The sequence below is a fragment of the Charadrius vociferus genome, unplaced genomic scaffold, assembly GCF_000708025.1.
Source record: "Charadrius vociferus isolate BGI_N301 unplaced genomic scaffold, ASM70802v2 scaffold361, whole genome shotgun sequence".
In the NCBI taxonomy this organism is placed as follows: domain Eukaryota; kingdom Metazoa; phylum Chordata; class Aves; order Charadriiformes; family Charadriidae; genus Charadrius; species Charadrius vociferus.
In genome coordinates this window covers 527,599-551,297 of record NW_009646657.1, presented here as the reverse complement: position 1 = coordinate 551,297, position 23,699 = coordinate 527,599, and the positions used below count along the sequence as shown (strand labels likewise).

Here is a 23,699-nt window from a genome sequence, read left to right as displayed (position 1 = left end):
GTTGATGTCTATGCAGCTGGTCAGTGCTGCAGATCCAGGTCCTTAGCAGGGTGCTCCAGTTCCTACTTAGAAACAGATAACTTTCTAATACACAGAGCAGTGTCCAAGGATAAAATAAAACATCTGAATTGCCTTTCCTCCTCAGGAAAACCTCCTTTTAGGTTTTGAAGACATCAAAGAAAGGAAGTTTTAGCTATCTAGGGTTTAGGGATCTACCTGAAGAAAGGGAGATGTATCTTGTACTGCTCTCAAGCAGACATTGAACAGAGGTGGGAAGAATCCTCTTGGGAACTGCCAAGAGCTGAGGATGGAGGGAACTCCATGTCCCACATTTCGTACTGGTACCACTAAGTGACTGCCAGAGCCAGGGCTGAGGACAGTAGTGGGAGTGCTGGAGGTCAGGAAGGGGACCGCCCCCAAAGGGAGTGATACCTAGAAGTTTCTTGCTGTCCAGTTTCTGTCTGTTCAGAGGGTTTGTGCCGTACAGCAGCGTATGAGCTTCCGAGTGAACTGTCTGCAGCTCTTCTAGAGTTGCTTTTCTTCCACGAATACACTGAAAGAGGAAAGAAAAGGGGTGATGAAATCACTGATTAACTGCTTAGCTCTCATTAAAGAACTTCTCTTTTTCCTTAGCAAATCATAAGACAGTGAGCAAAAAACTAAAATGGGTTCTTCTGTGGAAAAATTCATTGTAAGACAGATTTTGGTTTAATCCCTTATTCAAAATACTAGCTTGACATATAAAGCCATCTTTAGATTTATTTACATTTGTTTTAAAAATACTTACCACAGAGCATTTGCTAAATTACACAGATATTGCTTGACTACTGAATACTCAGGATTTCAGTTATAAGCCATCTTAAAGTGATTCTTTGGTGCAAATGTGTCCCTCCAAGCCACGCCCCGACTTCCCCACCGTTATTATTAAGCTAACCTAAAAATTTCCTCCAAACACATTGCTTTCCAAACTGAACCTTTGACCAATTAAGGGTCAGTTACAAACTTTCTGCCCTAAAACTCATCTTGGGAATCCCACAAGATTCAATCTGTTGCAAAATGTTTTCTTATACAATGATGCCGGTTCGGCTGGAAGTACTGTAGCAAATACGCTCATGCCTGCTTTTGTTGCCAGCTGAAACCCAGAAGGGCAGACGCACACCAAATTCAAAACCCCGGCTTCACTGAAGATCATGGCAAAGCTTTTACTGATGTCAGCAGGACCCGACTTCACATTTTACAAATTGGTGATCTTTTCCCATTTTTTGTCATAGGGATCTAGCATACCTTTGGGGCTTATCTTTTGTTGCCATCACCCATTGTATGGGAAAGTATGTCTGTAAGAACAAAGTGCTACTTGGAGATACTAAATCTTGGGCATATAAGGACCATGCCATTGCCTCTTGCACAGGAGCAAGCACTCCCCAGCAGGCAGATGGCACTGGGAGGGTATCAGGTATACCAGAGAAGGCAACCAACTCCCAGCAGTGGAAAAAACATCTGACCTTTTCAACTGGGAGCTTGTGACTGCCTATGAAACGTTGGCAGGGGAAATATGCAGAGAGTCGAGAAAGTGCTGAGGTTGGGGTAAGTCAAGAGGTGGTCATGAGAGAGGAGAGGGAGTTATTTAGAAATAAGGATTGCTTTGCTTCAGAAACATGCATGCACTTCCCTCCCTTCCAAAACAAACAAACGGAAAAAAAAAACCAAACCAAAGAACAAAAAAGAAGTCTATCATATGGCTTAGAATTACTTCACGATTTTTTGTCATGATTTGGACTAAAACACTTTAAAAGGAGCTGTCATTTTGGGGGGTTGTTTCTACAGAAGGAATGACAAGATTATTCCTCTTTGCAATAGTAATACTAAAATATAAATAGTTAACAGCATGATATTGGAAACTTCTGAAAATCTCTTGTAGAGGTCTCAGGGTCACCCAAGATGCCAGCCTCAGCAACGAGCATCCTGCTGCACAGTCCACGCAGGATCACATGCGCCTCCTGCACAGCCTTCACCCTGACTTTGTCAAAGCCAGTTGCTTTTTTAAGATTCCCATGTTCCTGAAGAAGCAGAGTTTCTAATGAGAACAACAACAACAAAAAAAAGGATAACTTTAAAAAAAAGGGGAAAAAAGAAAGCACATTCCTAAAAACAATAGACTTTAAATCGAAAGCTTGTTTTGAAGAGAAGGTCAAACTGTGACACTCACTCCTGAGAACTGCTGCTGCTCAGAAAGCACTGTTGTGTGCCGTTTACTTTGCAAGAGAGTGCTAGGGACAAGATGCTTCAAAGGCATCGGCACTTCCAGCCAAGCAGTGCCTGCTTTTGCACCATGTTGCCATCTCTGGCTGCTGCCTGACCCAGCCAGAGCATCCTGGGGTGCAGCACACCAGGGGCACGGGGACTCCAGGACCTCCACCTCTGAAGCACAGTCCGCAGAACAAACTTGAGGGATTCTTTTGTCTCAAACCTTCAGCATAAGGCTCCATCACGTGTTGCAAAGGGCACAGGAAATCACTTTGTAAAACCATTTGAGGCATAAGGCAGGAGAAATCAAAGCACGGCAGGAGTGCTCATGCACTCTGCCTCTCCTAATTTTGGCATTTCTGCTCTCCAGTTCCTCTTTCATTTTCTCTGTGCTCCGCTCCACCACCTAGCGTATTTCCTGAGGTTAATGATAAGGCAAAAATACATCATCCCATTAAAGAGGCAATAATCACAAAAATGCTAGACCCAGAAGGGATGGAAATATCTGGCAAATCCCCCTTGAACTTTTATCCTGTCTTTCCTTTTTTTTCACAGTAAGTCTGCCTCAGTCCCCCCTTATAGGCTTTTACAGCTTCCCTCTAACCCATATGCCAACTCTTTTCCCTTGAACAAAACGTACTGACCCATTTTCAGCCGCTACATTTAGGTGACATACAGAAACAGCATGTTGTATTTCTTGGCTTTATGTGAAGGCACCAGGAGAACGGCAGCCAGTCACAATAACACACCAACTCCTCCGTGGATGCAAACAGCTTCAGCTCCCCGGGATGGGAAAGGCTGCTCCCCTTTAAAGTACGTGGCCTTACCAAGACATCCAAGCTCCATGCTTTTTAGGAGTGTATCAGTGCCACCCTCCCCTCCATCTGACATCCATCACTGAATGGAAACTACAAGTGGATGGAGAAGTTCTTTCTATGCTGCAAGTACAACCCATTCAAGGAAAAAGCTACTACTTACTGAAACAAATACATATCACAAACATCATAGCAAACATTGCCTGGTTAAAAAGGATTATGCTTGAGACACTTTTGCACCTTTCTCACCTCCCAGCTCACGTGCCACAAGATTTGTCCTTGGCTCTAACACAAAAACACCAAGAAAATTAATTAAATCCCCCCAAAATAGAGTTGGAGAACACAGTACATCCCTCGCTCCTGCTTCCAGACCCATCGTAACTTGCATCTCAGTCTACAGCTCAGCCTGCCATCCATGCTCCTAATTTGAGCAGTTCTTCACTTTCTAAGAGCTCTTAAGTCATGACACTCTTATCTTCGAGGCTTCCAATTGCCTATTGAGCTTGCTCGCTCCGTATTACCCCCTGCCCGTGTCTAACCTCCTTCCCAGATGCTAAACTCCAGATTTTCAGTTCAGGAGATAGCTTCTTAACCCCTATGAACTAGTTGTCTCTTTAGCCTGTTTCCTTTGTTCCTCTCTCTGCACAAAACGTGCCCTTTGTAACACCACACCATCTCTCCTCTCCCACTGCTTTATACACATCCTTCTGCATTCTTCATCCGTGTCCTTGGAGCTAGCTTTGAGCAAGAAAAAAACCCTGCTAGTCTCTTAGTTTGCCTTTTATTCACCCTTTCACCTCATGATGTTTCAAAAGGATGGAGTATGAATCCTGAAAGACTGCGAGCCAGACCTTGTACCACCTGTGGCCCCATAAACACCACAAAAAGCCATGAAAACAGCTATAAAGCTCCCTTCCAGAGACCCACTTCCCAGGCATAACCACCATCACCTCCTGCATGCCCTCAGTGTTTTGTGATGGGAAACCTTGGGCACAGAGAGGCTCTCTGGAGGCTTCATTCCCCAGACCCATCCTGTGCTTCAACCAGACACCCACCCAATACTGTGCCAGGAACACTGGGGTCACAGCTCTGCTCTTACATATCGCCCAGCCCAGGGTCTGTTTTTTCATGTCAGTCCTCCACCGCTGCAATTAACCTTCAGCTAACAGTCCTCATGCTTTAAACAACGCAGGGATTCCTGCCAAAATGTGCTTGGAGATGGAGGATCTCATTCTCCTCCTACCTAGCTGAGCAGCCTGGGGATTTGATTACCTCTGAAACACACAGCAAAACCTATCGATTTCCTCACATTTTTGATGAAGGCTAGGAGGATTACTCTATACCATGATTGCTGCTTTTTGTTTCGGGGGGCAGAATCTTTTATTGAGATTGCCCCAATTAGTATAATTGTTGCTTTTAAATTCTGAATGTACACCAGAGTAATTGCCATATTTTATAAAGCTAACTTAATTAAACAAGCAATACTCTAAACTGCAGCTGTCGTTAAGTTTGGACAAATGCTTTCACTCCAAAGGGTCATCTTTAAACTTATGTGACTCTGCCAGACTCTTACCTATCACACTGCAAATCTGACGCGCATTTCCCCCTCAGCTGGATGTAAAACGTTTTTTGGACAACTTTAGCATACACATATCTGTTTCACTGCTGAAAAATGAGAGGCTGGGGGGAAGCGATGTGGTTTTTTCTGTTCTAAAAATATTCGTGCCCCTTCTGGATCACTTCTATTGCCTTCGAGAGAAATGGTAGGAACTCAGCACTTGGCAGGTTGTCCGAGAGAAATGGTAGGAACTCAGCACTTGGCAGGTTGTCTAGGAGCCTTTCGGCTGCCTGATGAAAACAGGTTTTCACTTAGTTAATTTCTGAAATTTCAAAGCAAGTATTTGTTTGCATGCATGATAAAAATATTTATCTGTGAGCCCTTTTCTGGCTTAGGGCATGTGTGCAACAGAAACACCAAAAGAACATTTCCAGGAGACAGACACCAAGAATTGTTTGAGCTTGCATGAGAAAGCAGAGCTGGGATTTATTTTCAGTGTGCAGTCATGGGGGAAAGAAGGGCTGTTAAACTCCTTCTGGAGTTTAGGGACATGGACAGAGAAGAGGACAGGGACCCAGCGGAATTCTGCCTGATCCCACACAGTGTGTACGGGATTATTTATTGTGCAGGGCGCTGTGTTTTTAATCTGTGTTAAGTGACTACTTGCAACCAACAGAATCAAACTGTACCTACACCCGGACCACAGCAAAGGGCTGTTAAGGAAGGAAGGGGAAACGTGAGGATAAGGCAATATCAAAGTTTAAACTGTCCTTTTACAAATATGAGCTGTAAGAAACGGATTAAACTACGTAATCACAAACAATGTTCACATCAGGCCCTTGAGCTTACTTAACTGGCTTATAACGTCTGAGGCACAGGACGGCAGACCTCCAACAGTGAAGATAAGTGAGTGTGCACAGATGTGTCAGTCAGCAAGAACAGCCAAAAAAATAGCATAGAATAAAACAGGAGCTCAGCTAAAAATCAAGTGTACAGCCTGGCAAATTTCTGAGCGCTATAATCAAGGTGTTGCTGCTGACTTGCTGCAGACCTACTATTAATTCTGAAAATATTCACTTCTTTCCGAGTGCCTGTAGGGCTGCTATGCAGATGGAGTAGTTATAATCCATAAAAAAAAGTGTTGATATATAACAGGCTGCATCACCATACTCATATAAACAGCTCTGTTAAAGTTTCATGCATCACAAGCACACTACTGTGGGTAGGGATAGAGGGCACAGCTCATGCTGTCCTGCACGGAGCTTTGGCATAGGCAAATGGGATTTGAAAAAGTAATATAATTATTAAAAGTAATCATAATCATTAGGCCAGACTTCAAAATTCCTTTTACATCATCCATATAATGGAATACGTCTCACAGAATGAAGCTTTCTACATGTTAAGTCTACAGCATTCCTTCCCTTGCAGTAAGGATCAAAGTCCGTTGTCCCAGGCAATGCCAACAGCTCATGCCCATGCTCCAACCTAGCAGCAAAGATCACTCATGTCTAAAAAGCTGCTCTCTTGCCATGCAAGTGCACCTGATGTGAAGGTAGTCTTCACTGAAAGAAAACCCTATATAGTCCTCCACTCTGCTCACTGATAGACAGGTTCCAACTGAGGAGCTTCAGAGAGACTCTGAAGGGCAGGGAAGTGACCAAATGGCTTTGCAATTCAGAAAAAAATTACTTAAGTCAAAGACAGTGGAAAGTGAACAAGTGGCTCCAGAAAAAAACCCTATCAAGAACAGAAGAGTGAAGTGAGAAGGTAGGAAGGAGATGGAGAAACAGGGAAAGGTTGTGCCCATCAAGCCCATAAGAAAAGTTAAGATAAAGAAGGAGACTTTAATGCAGGGCTGGGCACAGCGGGGATAAAGGAAAGCTAAGTAGAGAGAGAAACAAGTGCAATTAGAGCAGCTGGTTATCCTGAAATGGCAGGTCAGACCTTGAAGAAAGCCATCAGACAAGAAAACACCAGAATTGAGGCAGGAAGCTAATATCATGTATTTATTGTTTTCAGAAAAAGGAATAGTCAAAATGAGGTTTAATGTCACCAATGGTCTGAAGCGAAACACAAGTGGAAAGCAAGTGAATATCAAGAACAACTCCAATTGTGAAAGCAACTGAAAATACCGAATGAAGGAAAATAACCTAGGATCATACAATGAAGAACTTCACACATTAGTGAACATCTGTAACAAAAATCTAGGAGAAGGCAATTAGCACTGCAGGGTTTAACTCCCGTTTCTAAACAGAGGAGCTAGACAGCAGTGGGGTACCTGTGGGGTTTTTTTTGTTTGTTTGTTCGGGGTTTTTTGGTCCCAAATAATAATCCCAAAATTCAATAAAATGGGTGTCCATAGACAGAAACAGGTTTGAAGTTCTTCCTTGCGCTCTTCAGCACTAAATAAGGGTAGGACAGGGAACTTTAGCCAATGGCAATGCTGCCACCACGTGGCTGTCTTTTCTGATTGCTCAGAAAATATGTCAAGTCAGATGCTGACGTAACTCAAATATACTGTGTGATTCAGTCCCCTTAGATGCTCAAAGAACTGATGAACACACAGTACCATTTCTTTATCATCACTGCTATTAGCTATGAATAATAAAAATAATTATTAATCGCTATTCTTAATCTTTAGGCTTTTTATTTTAGTATCTAAACTTTTCTCTTAGTTTGCCTTGTCTTTAAAACATGTATGTCCAGTAAAGTTAACTTAACCTCTCGTGATGGAACAGCGCCTCATTCTTTTTACCAGATCTTCACTATAGGTTGACCATTACGTATCAAATAGTATTAAAAAGGTTATTAATACACAGAAATACAAAGTTACTGCTCCACAGCTTTTGTTGTTATGATTGGAGTGATAACAAATAACACGGTTACTTCATGTCTTGCTCTCAGCTTTGGCAGCTTCAAAATCCAATGTTTGAAGGGACTTCCAGTTTATGGGGAATAGGACTGAAAAGTACAGAAGCAGCTTCACTGCAACATTGGGCAAGAGCATTCTCCAATGTTTCATGAAATTTCTAAGAGTCATTGCAATGCAATGAAATCAGATTGCTAGAAAAGCACTCCTGACAGATGCACACACGCAAGCATAAGCAGTTATCTAGGAATGGATTAAATTTAGTTCACATATGGCAAAACATTGCCAACAGCTGGAGCTACAAAAATCTCAAGCCAGAATCCAGTATAAAGTTTGCACATCCAGGTAGCAAACAACAGCCCGAGCTGCAGGTTCGGTACGTACGCTATTGTCCAGACCAGAAATCAGCCCCTTGAAATGCTCATAATCCAGCAGTCGAGTCAGCCAGACAAATACAAATTCTCCCTTTCTCCCAGGCCCACCACCTCATCTCCCCCTTCACTGGTATTTTTATTACCTCACACTTGCCACGAAGACCTGTCTCCTGGAGCCGGGACCAAATGCTCTGGATCCTCCCCGCGTGCTCTGGGTGGCTGTTTGTGTTTCCACAGGTACACTGGTGTTTCAGCATCAAGGTGTCATACACAAGGCCTGCAGCAGAGGTTACAAAATTGCTCTCAATTAAAAAAAATAATAATAATTTCCCCAGATATATGGAAAAAAACGTGTTGGTTTTTTTTTTACTATAGCACTTTATATTCAACTGAACACTTCTAGACAAAGACGTGTGTTTTACCAGGAGTCACAGAGCTCTAAGAAATGAAAATCCAACACGCTACTTTGAGACAGCACCAAATGTGCAACGATGCCTTCCTCTGGAAAGCCTCAACAGATCCGGAAAAGAAATTAGTCACCAACATCTCTGTAGGCTGAAGTTGTGAGAGTAAGAGAAGGAGGTGACAACTGACTATGGATGTGCCGGCAGAGCAACATGATCAAGGAGGGGACTGCCTTGCAGCTTTTCCACTGGGTACTTTTATAATTGCTGCTAAAATGACTCTAGGTCTTGGGATTAAAAACCAGAAGGAATAAGTTGTTACCAGGCACTATGTTTCATAAAATAGTTTGTGCTGAAGTCTTTGCATCAACGTTATTTGACAACATGCTAATTAAGGCTATTAGCACACACTTGGGCATAATTATTCAGCATGATATGTAGGTATTTAGCAGTATTGTTTCATTTGAACGTGGGAGTCAGGCATCTAAATCCCCTTGCATTACCAAGTATTTATGGCATGACAACAGCGTAGGAGACTTTGATTCATGCTCCAGAGTTGCCCGGGTATGTTTTTGGAAGGGAAGTTATGATTTCGTAGCCAATGTTCCACTGGAGGAAAACAGCAGGTCCTCCACAGCTATGCAGTCCCAGTGACAAAAGACCTTCTTTTTTCACTCAAGCGAAAGAGACATAGTCAGATGTTCAAATCTACCCTTCCATTCAGCCAGAAGCTCCAGAAAACAGAACAAAAGGGTTTGGTTCTTTTTTCCCCAAGGAGTAAGGTTTCTTGCAAGAAATATCTGTTTGAAAGCACAGTATAAAGTTGCAAATCAAGGGTCCAAAGCCTTTGAATTAGCAGTGAAGGCAGGAGCTATTCCCAGATCCCAACGTTAAAGGGTCTGCACTCCAACCAATATCGCTCCTCTGAAATCCCAGACAAGGACACCTCTGCTGCAGTGGGCGGCATGAATACAGCTCAAGGAGCTTACCAGAGCTGGCTTTCATGTAGCCAGTTCAAGTATCAATTTGCAAACAGCACAATTTGCAACTGCATGGAGTTCAAAGGGGCTTGTAAGAAACCAGACTCTGAGAACATACACGGACACGTAGCCTGGAGCTCAGCGCCGTGCTGCTGCTTGCACCCAAGCTTGGCTTGAGCTGCAATCACACCTTTTGACTGAGTGTAGGCATGTTCTGCCACTGAAAAATTTGGCTTTCCGCTCTGAGGCGAACCCTGGCACTGACACTTTCAGATATTCAGCCTCAGAGAATGTATCTGGCAGTTCCTTGCTTTGCTGTAGGTGAATGCAAAGTAAAAAAAAAACAAACACAAAAAACCACCCAAAACCCCCCAAACCTAAACCACATTCAGTTCTAGGAAGAGAACAGAGCACCGGTTAATTGACTGCCTTTGGGTTAGCCAAAGTTCAGTTAAATAAGATCATGCTGAAAAGCTCTGTAGGTCTCCCATGTTTGATTCACAGCATCCAACTTCAGTAGGAGCTGCTGGGCAAAGCCAAGCACTGTAGATTTCACCTGAGAAGAAGCTCTAGCCCATAAGAATTCCCCAGTCTCAGTTCATTTAAACTAGCGCAAGGTCTGCAGTAACCTCGCCTCTGAGGTTAATTTATTTCTGAAGGAAACTCATCTTCAGGGGACATCATGCATTTTGACAAAGTATTTGTTACCCTAAAGAACCCCATGCAGATGTCCTCCTAGACCACACCAGACTGCACTATGTTTGGCTAAATCATTCATATTAAAAAAAAGAAAGTGGTTCTCCCTTCTTTGACTTCCAGGCATATCTACAGGGACTACAACAAGGCTTTATAGATTTAGAGCCAAAAGGTGCATGTGTATCTATTCAACGTGTATATTCAGAGGCAACAACTAGCCCTGAATTTAAACAAAAAAAAAGTACAAGCAGCAAGTCATTCATCAGATAGCTCCTGACCCATCTGGGAGCAACTCGGGCTCCCTTCAGTCCATGGGCACTCTGCTGTTGGCATCAGGAGGGCCAGGATTGCACTCTCTGAGGGCACTGACCTTAGAGACCAAGGACTAAAAGATGGTGCAATTCAGGTGATGGCCAAAGAGAAGGGCAATGGGAAAGCACACTGCTTGGAGCACAGGCAAGAGAGTGCATCAGAGAATTCACTAATGGAAATGGGAAAAGTAAAATAAAAGATATGAAAGCTAAGAAGAGGAAGCTGCACCGCATTTGTGAAGGACACTCCAACCTGGAGAAAAATCTGAGGCTAGTTCATGCCATACCTTCATGAACTTGTGGAAAAACCCAAGCATTTTCAAGCTGTGTATTTTAAGCCACCTTTTCTTGCTCACCTCCTGGATTCCAAGACAACGCTTAATGCTGTTGCTCTAACAAATCTTTTCACTACTTGGGAGCTGGGCACAACCTGGCAGTGAATTGTGCCGAATGCACTGCAAAGCTGGAAGGGGTCTAAGACCAGTTAAATAGTTGATACATGAATCTGTGTTGCAAGTTCCTTTTCAAAGGGTGTTTTCCCCAAGACTTTAAGTTTTAAATAGTAATTCCTGAAAAACTATTGTGATGCAATTCTAGGTATATGGGTAAAGCAATGCCTAGTCAGACTAAAAGTCTCTGCTTTGTTCTCTGTTTTGCACCTGGGTAACCTTAAAGCCTGGTAGGGCAGAAGCCAACGCACATCAAACCAAAGATAAACGCAAATGAAAAAACAGCTTTCTGCACAAACCTTACATTCTTCCCTTCCCCCTTTGTCTTCCTACAGTGCAGCAGATCTGCCAGGTATCTCCCAGTTTTTTTGGAGGAACTTTGGTGTCAGCTCAGAATTAGGCAGTTGCACTTATCAGCTTATCTTACTTGGAGCCAGCTAAGAGAGCCACATCGACAAGAGGGAATACGGGTAGCTGTGGGGAAAATCCCTGGCCACACAAACCAGCACCTCCTCATCTTCATTCCCAAGCACTGGAAAGCTTCATGTGTTTGAAATACATGCATTCATCTACAACAGGTTTTGGTAGCTGAGCCTATTCAACATAGGCAGATGAAGAGGTTAAAGAACAGGTTTTCAGAAAAGGGAGTGATAGGATGCCTACTGGTCTCTATTTGTTAATGGAGACTACAGTGCGGTTCACAGAATTTGGTTGACCTATGAAGTTTCGCCTTTCCCAATGATTCAATGATAACAGTAGTGTCTAAATGAAGTTTTTCTATACTATAATCACACGTCACTCAACATTTCTCTTTTTTAAAAACTAAACCACTGGAAAGAAGGGAACTGTTCCAAGTTCCTTCCTGTGGTTGGGGACGCTCAGATGAAGACACACACACACACAAAGGAAAGCTTGGCAATTTAAGCTTAAAATACAAAACTACATTGGCCATTACAAGTTAAATTAAGTGGTGCTGGAAGCAATAGTCTTTAAGACATGAGAAGAATAATTTTTAAAGGTCAGCAGTAAAGCATAACCAACTTGCTTTTCTTGGCAGAACAAACATATGATTTGAGGTTCAGATAATTATATTGCTCTGCATAGGAGAGAATAAATGCCTTCATCAGAAATGAAAAATACTTTAATGCAGAACCATCAGAATAATTTGTGGAACCATTTTTACAGGAGACCAAAGACTGGATAATTGGAGCTATGCAAATTAATGGCCTAACCTGAGAAGTCTTATTCAAGCGCGTAGAACAGTGCATGCAGAAGTATTCATTAAAGTCAAGGGGGCTACTTGTGCTAGCGAGGACAAGTTCAAGGACTAGCTTTCTTTTATATGCTAGTAGGAAGGAAAATTAAATGTCATGCTCCGGGACATAAAACTGATTGCTTGAAGAAGTCAGGAAGGGCACTGTTTTCACTTTCATGTGGAGTAATGCACATCATGTTTGAGAGGTGTATTATGTTGCTCTTTCCCTATACCTTTGAAGTCTCGGGTACTGGTCACTGAGAGAGACAGGAAAATAAATTTTATATAAACACCAGAATTTCCAGCTGCCTGGTCCTAACTCTGTCCAGAGAAAGCATTAGCATTTTCTATATAATATCCCAAACATGAAACTGATGAACAATTCCTTTGCCTGTTGGACAATAACTGATCTCTTAAGAGCTACATTCATGTCTGAGTAATCATGGTTGGCTTCATTAGGGCCACCGAATGAGGTTTGTTTTTTCCAGCCCTCTCACAAAATGATCACAAGAATTCAAATTTTAATTTCTCTGAAATCCAGTGCATGATCGTGTTAGAATCGGTCTCCAAAGCAGCCACTTATCACACAGATGGATTTTCCTAGTGAAAAAGAAGCCCGATGCACTTTGGCACTGCCTGCTTTGAAAAATACCCAAGACTTTAATTTCCTGCCTTTCAAAGAATAGTTCAATCCTAGTGATTAAGCTTTAGTATCCACATCCGAAAACACAATCTCTGACACACTGTGAACAACTTCAAGAAAACATTAGCAATCTAACTTGCACGCACGTGCTCAACAGCTGAAATGCCTGCCTCTCCTCTCTGTGCTTGCATGCCCAGAGAGTAGTAGGCTCTTTTTTTCTTTCCACTGTTAAGTAGATAGTGATGGTTAATTAAACTAGTCCTTCACCCTTTATGTGAGGTGAAAGACTAGTTATAGGACTAGTATAAAGGTCTCATCTTTTACACTTTGCACCTTTATTACTGCCAGTAGATGCACAACAATGCTTCTTCCCCATTTTATTGTGTTTTTCCTCCTCCATTCACCTAGCATAAACGTAGAGAACTGCACGAGACAGAGGCAATGGAAAAATCAAGACCTTGCAGCCTTAGCATGGATAAATGCTGTGAAAATGATATTTATCAGGTGAAATACACTAAGCATTCTTTGTATCATTGCACTGGATTCTGCAGTGCTATATAAAAGCAATGTGATATTCCACCTCTTATTTTAAGCCACTTTTTTTTTTAAACCCTGCCTCCAAGGAAAATAAATCATAACATTGTGTCTTTTCAAAGCAGCACAGTTCTCAAATCTGCATTCTTACTGTTACCTGTAATTTTAAATGAAATTTAGAGGCACATATCTGAGTCAAATTTATATCCTCTGGTAGGAAATGTTATTGTATGTTCAAAGTCTTGTGTATGACTGACAAGGCAACTTAAATACTGGAGGAGGAGAAGGGAAGAAAGAGAAGGAATGAATTATCTCTAAAAGTAGCGCCAGGCTTCCTTGTTTTTAAAGCATGCGTGTTTTGGGTCTAAGTGTCTTAGATGCTCAAGTTTCATCTGGTTTGACCATGAGCCAGGGGATTTGCATACTTGGCAAAAGCCAAAATCTAGAATAATCTTGCTATAACTGATCGCATTAGAAATGTAGTTTTGTTGAAATTTAAGGTTTCGTTATTAACAACAAATACAGACTCCAAGGGCTGATTTGCAAAAATGAGATACAACTTGGGTTTTTACAGAGCTGATCGCACATTGTTCCCACCCTGAAGCTAGCAGCTGAAGAACAAAGTCATATTTAACATACCACTATTATTCTACCATCAGTGTCTGAAAATAAACCTGATTCACAGTGCTGATTTTAATGATGTACAAAGTGTGGGTTCAATAAGAATAAATGGATAAGGAAAAGAGAAACAAAATCATGAGTTGCTCTTATTTGGGTGTTCTGGATTTTTTTTCCCTTCCTTTTCCCAGGGCACACATCACATTGGAAAATGTTCATTCACAAAACAGAGCTTGACATTTGGGGAAGAAGGCGGACTTCAAAATAAGCCTGCCTAATCACCCAACATAGGGCTTGAAAAGTTGCACATAAATTAACTTTCATCTGTTACTTAGGCTACTGAATAGACAGAAAGGATTTTGGTGGAAAAAGCTGGTTGTCAGGATTCAGGAAGAACAATTATTTTTCACCTTTAACCTTTGTGGGGAGATTAACACCTTTTTCGCACTTCTGGTTTTCACTAGACAAATGCAGAACTGCACTCAATTTTCCTTTGAGAAGAACACCCAATAGGTAAGAAACCACTCTTCAGCTTGTTTCTGCACTCTGACAACTTGAAATAATCAACTCACCTCACTTTTTCTAACCTACAGGCACAGACTCCTGGGCAGAGACTGTGCTTCAGAAGGAGGGGCTGGCACAGAGCTTGGGGTGGATAACTTACGGCATGAGGGCCAGGGACTGAAGAAGGTGCAGAGAATACAGCCAACAGATACTGCATTTGGCACGCTGTCCTTTTTCTATAACATTGCCTCTCTCCGCCTTGCATCTAAATCAGCTTTGCCACAGCATATGACTCACCCTTTTTTTTTTTCCCCCGAGATACAGAATTAAAATACTGTGCTTCTATGGATTTTTGCAGGTTATTTTCTGTCTGGACTGTACGGTGTCTGTCCCTCTGGGGAAGGGACAAGCAGGACAACTGGGTGTAAGATGACCAAATCTTACCCTCAAGAAGACAGGATGGTATGGAGACCATAAACACAGCTGAGATGCAGACCCTGAACAGATGGCTTTGTAGGAAGAGGGCAGAAAAGCATAACATAAGGCAAAACAGTAACCACAGTCCTACCGCTTCAGCCTCCACTGCCCCAAAACATTACCTGTTGTGAACCTTGGCTTAGTGGGTGGCTCCTGTACGGACATCGGGAAGGTGGCTGAGGCAGGTGAGGACTGTGCACGGGACAGAGGCCGATGCCCACTAAAAGAGACAGGCATGCCAGCTGCCTCCAGTGACGCCTGGTAGTTTCTCAGCTGGTGAATGCGTTGCTGCTCCAACAGAAGGGCTTGCTGCGGGGAAAAGAAGCAGGTAGTTGCTGAAAGTCTGTGTGGTACCTTCATAAATGGGTTTTTAAGGATTTTGAAGGTTCACAGGCTTGGGCTCCTTCACCTGATAAATGAGCGGACACACACATGTGCAGCAAATGAAGAAGTGCACATTTCTAGAGCAAAGTCAGGAAATCACAGCATGTTCAATCCACTGCCCCGAAGCTGGTGCCACACTGGCAGGATCATTAGCCAAAGCAGCCCCATCCACCCCCTGTGACTGGCCACGTCTTCCTCTCCCTGTGCCCCTCCACTGCTGCACTGGTGCATTTAACAGTGTGATGCACCAGACCAGGGAATGAGTCCAGTTCAACTGGACCCCAGGCAGGAGAGGGAGTTTTCAACCAAGCTCATTCTCTAAACAGCCACACCATCAGCTGGACAGGCTCTTGGTCAGAAGGGATGGCTGTTCCAGCTCGCCACACTCCAACCATAGCCCAACAACCTTCCCATTTCCTCTATTTATTCATTCTCCTCTTTGAGGCAAAATAATAGCAAAGGACATAATATTTTTAAGACTCCTCAGATGTGATTATGCACTCAGGACTAGGGCAGGGCGGGCGGCTGCACTTTCAGAGGAACATGGTATCACTGTGGTCCATCATTACCAGCGTGTTACATTTCATTTGTTTATTTACTTAGGCAAAGAGGCTCAGATGTGACTGTATAAATCAAATAACACTTTGTACAAGCGTGGTTAGCAATGGCATTCATCCTTCAAGGCAGTGCTGTTATGAACATAACGCTGCTCAATAAGGAACTGAAAATGTAGTCTCTGAGCAACAGTCAGCGACATTTGTGCGGGACGCATAAGTCAGCTCCACAGTGCTAGGAAGATGGCAGCAAGCAGTGAGATGCAAATGACTACAGGGAGCAACGAATTTGCTCCTGATCTACAGACACTGCAACTGCAAACCCGGCACAAGTCAAGGGCCGTGGATTTATTCAGAGAGCTACACCCCGGCACGGCTACAGCAAACTGCTCGTGGCTGCAGATCCCGTGCAGGGGTTACACACAGCTGTAGGTACAGTCAAATGCTGAGTGCTGAGCGCTGCAAAGATGAGCAGAGCACTGATACCTTAAGAGAATCGCAACCTTCTCGCCTTCATAAAATCAAAAATAAATTCTACTATACTAAATACTCTAAAATTCTAAAATCTACTATACTAAACATTCTGCTAGTATTTAGTGCTCAAAAGTGTTAAGATACACTTTGTCTTCCCGAAGAAACAGAAAATCACTCAGTAGCTGCAAATACATTCACTGTGTTTTGTGCGGGTGATCCGCATTCTCCTCCCTGGGCCTTCCGAGTTGACATGGTGACGCCAGGGAAGGATGGCACTGCTTTTACCTGCAGGTTTGTTTACACAGCAAATCCTCAAGACCTGGTTCCCCCTAGCTTCTCCCCCTTAGAGTAGTGTAAGTTGACTACCAAGAACCAAACAATCTTCTACAAAGAACCAAGTCCCAAACTTGGCATTTTGTGAGCTCACCTGACGGAAGAGCAGCTCCTGCTCAGCCTGCCTCTGCCCAGGCTCCAGCTCCTGCTGTGGCTCTGCTTCCTCCTCATCACTCTCAATGGGTTCTTGCTTCACTTGCACCGTGTTGGCCAGCCCTGGGGCCTCCTTTTGGCTTGCGACTCTGTCGCTATATGGCTCCTCCAAAAGGGCTTGGTGTTCCCGTAGCTCCTCTTCTGTCTCCTCAGGGTGGCTTTCATGCTGGCGAGCTGGTTCATTGGGTTTTGATATAATCTGAAAACATCCCAGAGGTTAACCAATAAATAAAATGAAACTCATCACAGGTAAAGTTCACTCTGTTATCCTCAAAGAACCAGGTTCATGAAAAGAGCAATTGTGAAAAATAGCTTTTATCTCATTAACTAGGTCCCAAACAACCACTCAACAGAAAGTCAGGTCAACCTTTGGCATTAAGTGCTATGAAATCCTGTGTCCCAGATAATTATGGCCCCTTAACTTTCCACTTGATTTTCCCTCTGAAGAAATAAGAGCCTCTTCTGCCTACACACCTATGGATCCTACTCCATTCACAAACCCACAGCGGAGAAGCATAACAACTATCAATACCTTTGGCAATTAAATTCTGAAGACAAGTAAGAGAGACACAAACTCTCCAAGAGGGTTTCTGCTACCTTGTTTGCCCAGCTTCTTCTTGAATCACCCTCTGAATTGTATCTGTAAAGTGAGAGGCTGTCATAAAGACTCCTCCAAAACTTGCACTCTTTTTTAGTTAGTTAAGAGAAAACTGAGGACACTCAACTTACAGCATCTATACAGAAGCAAACTGCAAGGAGAGTGTCATTCTAACCAGACTTTCCTAACCAGAGGTACTGAACTTCTCTGAAAGTGGCTGCTAAAACAAAGGGAACAATGTAATTTTCGCTATAATTCACACAGGCTCCAACTTTCTGAAAGTTCATTGGCGAGATAAAATTCACAGTTCTCCATCTCAGACTGCTTATGATTTTTATTTGGAACAACAACAACAAAAAAGGTGAACTGTTTTTAAATCCAGAACAGGTAAATAAATCCATTTCTTTTCTTTAAAAAAGCTCAGGCTTTATAAGCCCATTTCATAGGCTTACAAAGAAACTCCTGAACTTTGAAAGTTGTCAGGGCAGAGCTTTAATAAGGATTAGGTCATTGGTATGAAAAGCAATATTGATTTTAAATCTAATAAAGCTAAATCAAAACATGGTTATTGAACACATGCAGAAGGAGTGACTACTTGTAAGTAACTTGCTCTTTGAAGAACAGCGGCTCAAATCTGAAACTAAGCCTTTTCCCTAAATGTAGGAAGAGAGGCTCTGCCATATAACTTAAGCAAACCTATACAAAGCTGATTTAGGCTGACAAAGGTAATATAAAGGATTGATTGCCTGCAAGTATCACAGCAAGGACAGTAAGAGGTTGCTCATAGCTACAGTAGAGGATCTCAAACAACTGGGGCTCAATGCTTTTAAAAATGAAGCACTGCAAGGACCAGGACACATCTTTCCAACACGTTGTGGATTACTGTGTTTCGGATTTCTCGACTCCTGAGAGGAGCAGGACACGCAGAAGTGCATTATCTTGCCTAGAAGTTTAAGGCAAGACCCTGTGGGGTTCACCTTTTCCCCCCACCCCACCCCCTTCTCACCCAGTACACATGGGGTTGCAGCCCATCCCTCTTAGTAACAAGAGCCGATATCTTTGTACTGATCAACAACTGGCTGCTGTTGGTAAATTTGGTTTCTACAACCATGGAACCATCTTTAGGAGTCAACAGTTTCTTCGAAGAGATGGGATCCACCTGACTAAACAGGGAAAAAGTACCTTTGCCAACAGGCTGGCCAAGCTGGTAGTCAGAGCTTTAAACTAGAAACAGGGGAGGGAGTGGTTCCTCAGCAAGCAGCTAAGGAAGCTGGGGGTATGGTAGGCAGGCCAAGGGCCTGGGGTGCTGTGAGCAGAATGGACGAGGCAATCAACAAAAAAGAGCTGAAGTGACATCCCTTTAAGTGCAGGCATGTAAAGGAGGAGATGCCTGCACAACAGCCTGATAAGGAAGGTCTTAAGCCTGTCCTAGGGAATCGGCACGCTTGGGTGCCTCTCTGAAATGCCTCTACACTAGTGCCCACAGCATGGGGACCAAACAGGAGGATTATAAGTCTGTGTGCAGTCACAGGGCTATGACCTCCCTGGGATCATGGATACGCGGTGAGATAGCTCACATGACAGGAGTGCTGTGACGGAGGGATACAGGCTTTTTAGGAAGGACAGGCTGGAAGGGGGGGGAAGTTGCCCTTTATATGAAGGAGGAGCACTGCCTTGGTAAGGATCTGGAGTCAGTCAAGAGCTTAAATGGACAGAGACAAGATGAGCGCTCTTGTAGTGAGTAGACTGCTGTAGACCTCTTGATCAGGTAGAAGTAGAAGAGGCCTTATCCAAACACCTGGAAGAAGGCTCCCTTTCACAGGTCCTGGTCTTCATGAGGGACTTTATCCGAATTCATGGGGGACAGCTATCTGCTGGAAGGACAAGACAGCAAGGCTCAAGCAGTCTAGGAGATCTGAGTGCACTGATGACCAATTCCTGACACAGGTGATCAAGATGTCAACAAGGAAGGCACTCTCCTGGACCTGACACTTACAAACAAGGATGGACTATTCAGGGATGTGGAAGTCACAGAGGCAGCATTGGCTGCAGTGACAATGAGATGGTGGAGTTGAAGATCTGAAGAGGAGGGAACAGGGCAAAAAAGCAGGACCACAGCCCTGGATTTCAGCAGAGCAGACTTTGGCCTCTTCAGGGTTCTGCTTTGAAGAGTCTTATGGCATACAGCCCTGGATATTAGAGGGGTCCAGGAGAGCTGGCTGATACACAAGGATTCTACAAGCTCAAGGAAGATCCATCCCAACAAGAAATCAAGCACAGTCTACAGAAGGCCTGCATGGATGAACAGGGAGTTCCTAACTGAACTCAAGATATAACTATGCAGTGTACAAGAGTTGGAAGCAGGACAGGTGACCCTAGAGGAGTAGAGAGTTGCTATCTGATCTTGTATGGATGGTTAAGAAAGCCAAAGCCAACCTTGAGCTGAATCTGGCAAGGGATGTGAAGGGCATCAAGAAAGAAAAGAGGAAGACTAGGGAAATCACAGGCCCACTGCTGAATGGGGGAAGGGATCTAGTTACAAATGACATAGAAAAGGCCATGGTATTTTCTTTACTAGTAAGACCGTCCTTCAGGAATCCCAGGCCCCTGAGACTGGATGGTAAGTCTGGAGCAAGGAAAACTTACCCTTGGTGGAGGACCAACAGGTTTAGAGAGCCCTTAAAAAACCTGGACATAATTAAGTCACAGAATCACAGAATGGTCAGGGTTGGAAGGGACCTCTGGAGATCATCTAGTCCAACCCAAGTCCATGAGGCCTGATGGGTTGCACGCACAGGCGACGGAACAAGAGGCCATGGGCACAAATTCTAACACATGAAATTCCTTCTGAACACAGGAAAACATATTTTTTACTGTAAGGGTGGTCAAACACTTGAACAGGTTGCCCAGAGAGGCTGTGGAGTCTCCATCCTTGGGAGATAATTCAAAACCCAATTGCATATGGTCCTGGTCAACCTGCTCTAGCTGACCCTGCTCAAGCAGAGACATTGGACTAAATGATCTCATGAGGTTCCTGACAACCTAAAAGATTCGGTGATCAAAACTTCTCAATGATTTTTGCAAGGTACCTCCCACCCCGCCCCCCAACTGTCCCAGTTTCATTACTTGTAGTACACATTGGATAACTAAAACATGTTAAACTAAGGATAGCTCTTCCATCAATTTTCTTTAAGATCTCATAGGCTTGATAAATATCATCTGTGTTAAACATAATTAAATCATCATAAACCATCTTCTGCTACTTTTTTTTCCTGCTTGGATCGAAGGTCTCAAGCTTTGAACGTAATACCTTTTGAACTTATGAACTATGCAACGTAATTGCTGAGAAAATAACTTACAATGCCACTGTCAAATCTAATGGAAATGAGAAGCAGTGTAATTCCCTAGAAGTTTTAAATTATTCCAACTCCACAAAAATGTAAGAATTAAATGAAAAGCACATGTGTAAAATGCTACAATGAAGGTTGAAAGATCAAGTGGTCAATGACAAGGACATTTGAAACACTCAGTTTGCTCTTCTAATACAAAGTGAATCTTTTGGTATGTCATTTGTTCTAGCTACTGCAACCCTATTCTTCTTAAAGGACAATTTTGCAAATACAGAACTTTGTTATGAACATATTCCGTATAATACATGAGTATGTGTATTCCAGGCTCACTAAGACTCCCTAAAAATTTTCCATTTTTGCAATTTTATGAACAGGTGCTCATGTAATTTAAGAAAGTCTAAGGTAGTCAAAGTGCAAGTTAAGATAGCATTGAAAATGCTTACAAATATATCTGAAATAGTAAACAATTACACAATCCACCATAAATAACTTCTCCTTACCTTAATTAGCTCTCTAGTATACTTTGCAATGAGGTTATTCCTCTATTTTCAAACACAGTCACCTCAGGCTATCACATACTGCCACCGTAAAACATTATTAAAGGCACTGTCTCTCTGGCCTTGGACAGCTAGCTGTTTCGGTACAGAAGAAGCTAAACATCTCTAGTCACAAGCATTTTTAAAAGACTCGATATAATTGTAGAGATTTCTTATCTACCTCTTTGAAATACAAACAACAGAAAGAAAAAAAATTCATAGTGATATCAGGTCCCTGTACAAGGAAAAACAAAGATTTCACCATTTTTCTGCAGAATGCTTCATAAGGAAAAGAAAATATGTACTTCTTTGCTAGTAAAATTTCAGGTCAGCTGGCATTTGATATGTCTACCAAGTACAACACATCTACTGCTTCATGATACCTTCTCTGTAGTGGTATGCTCTTAGGACACCAAAAACTTTTAAGATACTGCTAAACAGGCTAGAAACATCTGATTACTCATCACAGAGTAATGAAGAGTCCCCAGCAGAAAAATGCTTGAGAAGCTTCCAGAAGAATGTAACTAATGCACCTTTTCTTTACGCAACAAGTATCACAGGGACCTGTCTGGTTCTAAAAGGTGGATGAAGAGTTCCTTGGGAAGTAGATACAGAGCTGAAGAACTTCCATAGGACTGCACAGCAAAGTTTCCTATCTGGAAAGACCAACTCTGATGAAGTTGTGCACCTCTGAATCTTTCTCCTAAGATGACAAGCAATTACAAAAGAAATTTCTAGTCCTGCACAATTAAAAGGACAAGGCTCCTTCAATACTGAACATGACAGATAACCTCGGTTATCAAAGACTGACAGAGATGAAAGTTGGGCATGACTTTAAGTAAAAGATGTATTCTCAAGATCTTTGCAAGTTTAGGAGTCCAAGACAGGAATGTGGCATTTCTCCAGTGTTATACATCATGGTAATGGTCACTGAAAGTAGAGAATAAATTTCAATGACTGAAGGGACTGCTTTAAAATATGAGATTAGTAACAGTGTTCTGGGAAAGGGCATCTCTGGTGGAAGGAATACCTTAGTCATGCCCTTCAGAGAATTCAGTGTTGCTGGACAGGCTGGTGTGCACCAAAGTGCATAGGTTGGAGGCTGAAAACATAACCACATGCGCCTTCAAACTTTAGCACAGATCATCACATTTCCATACAACTCACCCAGGGTTGTCTACAGGTAGTAGAAGCTCAGAGATCATACTTACAACATGCCAAAACCCCAAAGTAGTTTGCCAGATAAGTACAGCTGGTCAAATCTTTGTGCACATAGGGATATGCTGGAAGGTGGATAAGATAGCACTACTGTGGAGAACTATTCAGTTTATATCCTGGGAAGCGCAGATCATGCCCAGTGGGGTCGGGTGGAGTGACTTCCCTGTTTTGGGAATGAGGTGGAGTAGCAGAAAGTACCAGCCAGGACCCAGCCAGTCTCAGCCTCTCCTGTGCTGGTAGCATCCACCATGCAGTGTCCTGCTCCCCCTTTGAACAGCACTGGGAGAACAAAGGTGCTGGTGGGGTGGCACAGCATGTCCCACTGACCAGAGGAAACGAGAAGCCAAGAAGCAAGGGAGGACAACAGACTACCTCTGTCCTGACCACACCATGCTGTGCAGAAGCGAGCAGAAACCTCCCTTCTCTCCTTCTGGATATCAAGGACAAACGCAGGGAAGAAAAACAACTCTGGATAGCTGGAGACACAGCTTTTGTAAAAACGAGAAAAAACAGAGGAAAAAAGAGAGAATATAAAAGCTCAGCTCAAAAGTATCCTGAGACAGACAGCCAAAGAGAGTTGGTTTCAAGTCAAGGATGTGACTAGGAATTGAAAAGTGGGAGGTAGGTGGTGTGGAGTGGGTATGCCGGCTGCGGTGCTCAAGAGAAAGAAAAGCATGAGCAGAGAGGCATAACGCAAGAGTGCATCTGCAGGGAAATGGACGTGTGGACAAGTGCTTGGAGAAGTAAACCTACTGCTGGGGGCTTGCATTAATCACTCGGAACCAATAACACAAGCCCTGCTCTTCTGGCTACTGATATGGCTCTTCAAACATGAGGTACCCCTTGCAGAGCAGGGAGAGCCTAATTTTTAACTTTTATAGACTAAAGAGAAACAAGAGATGATAACGGATGATAGGGAGAGACCGAGTTGGGCACAGGCCACTTAAGGAGCTGGCAGAGCCTTCCGCAGCAAAGAAAAATCTCTTGCCTTTTTTTTTTTCCTGAAGTGATAAGACAGCAGGAAAAAAAACAAACAACTGTCTGAGGCAGCCTACCTGCTGTTAGGGCTGTGAGACTGCTGCCCTCTGTGCCCAGATGAGAGGGAATGACCTAACTGTAATAATCAAAGTACAGGGACTGCCTAGAGGGGAAAAGGAGGGAGAGAGAGAAGAAAACACCTCGGCACCAGCAGAAGCTGTTGTTGTTCCCCCCTCTCCCCAATCATTGGAGTTATGGGCTTGATTGTATCAGGTACACATCTATATATCGCCAGATGTGTAGCAACAGACACCCTGCAGAAAAATGGCTTCTGGCAAAACCAGTTAACAGCATTTAGGCAGTAACAGCTGTGATGATGCACAAGGCCAG

General features: G+C 43.1%; 1 protein-coding gene across 1 annotated transcript in view; it reads right to left on the bottom strand.

Moving 5' to 3' along the window:
* The window catches only part of HDAC4 (histone deacetylase 4), a 164,056-nt gene that overhangs the window by 43,838 nt on the left and 96,519 nt on the right, over window positions 1-23,699 (bottom strand). The window contains 4 exon segments of the mRNA XM_009889067.1: window positions 433-553; window positions 8,004-8,137; window positions 14,854-15,040; window positions 16,571-16,828. Of these exon segments, the coding sequence (XP_009887369.1) occupies window positions 433-553; window positions 8,004-8,137; window positions 14,854-15,040; window positions 16,571-16,828 (700 nt within the window).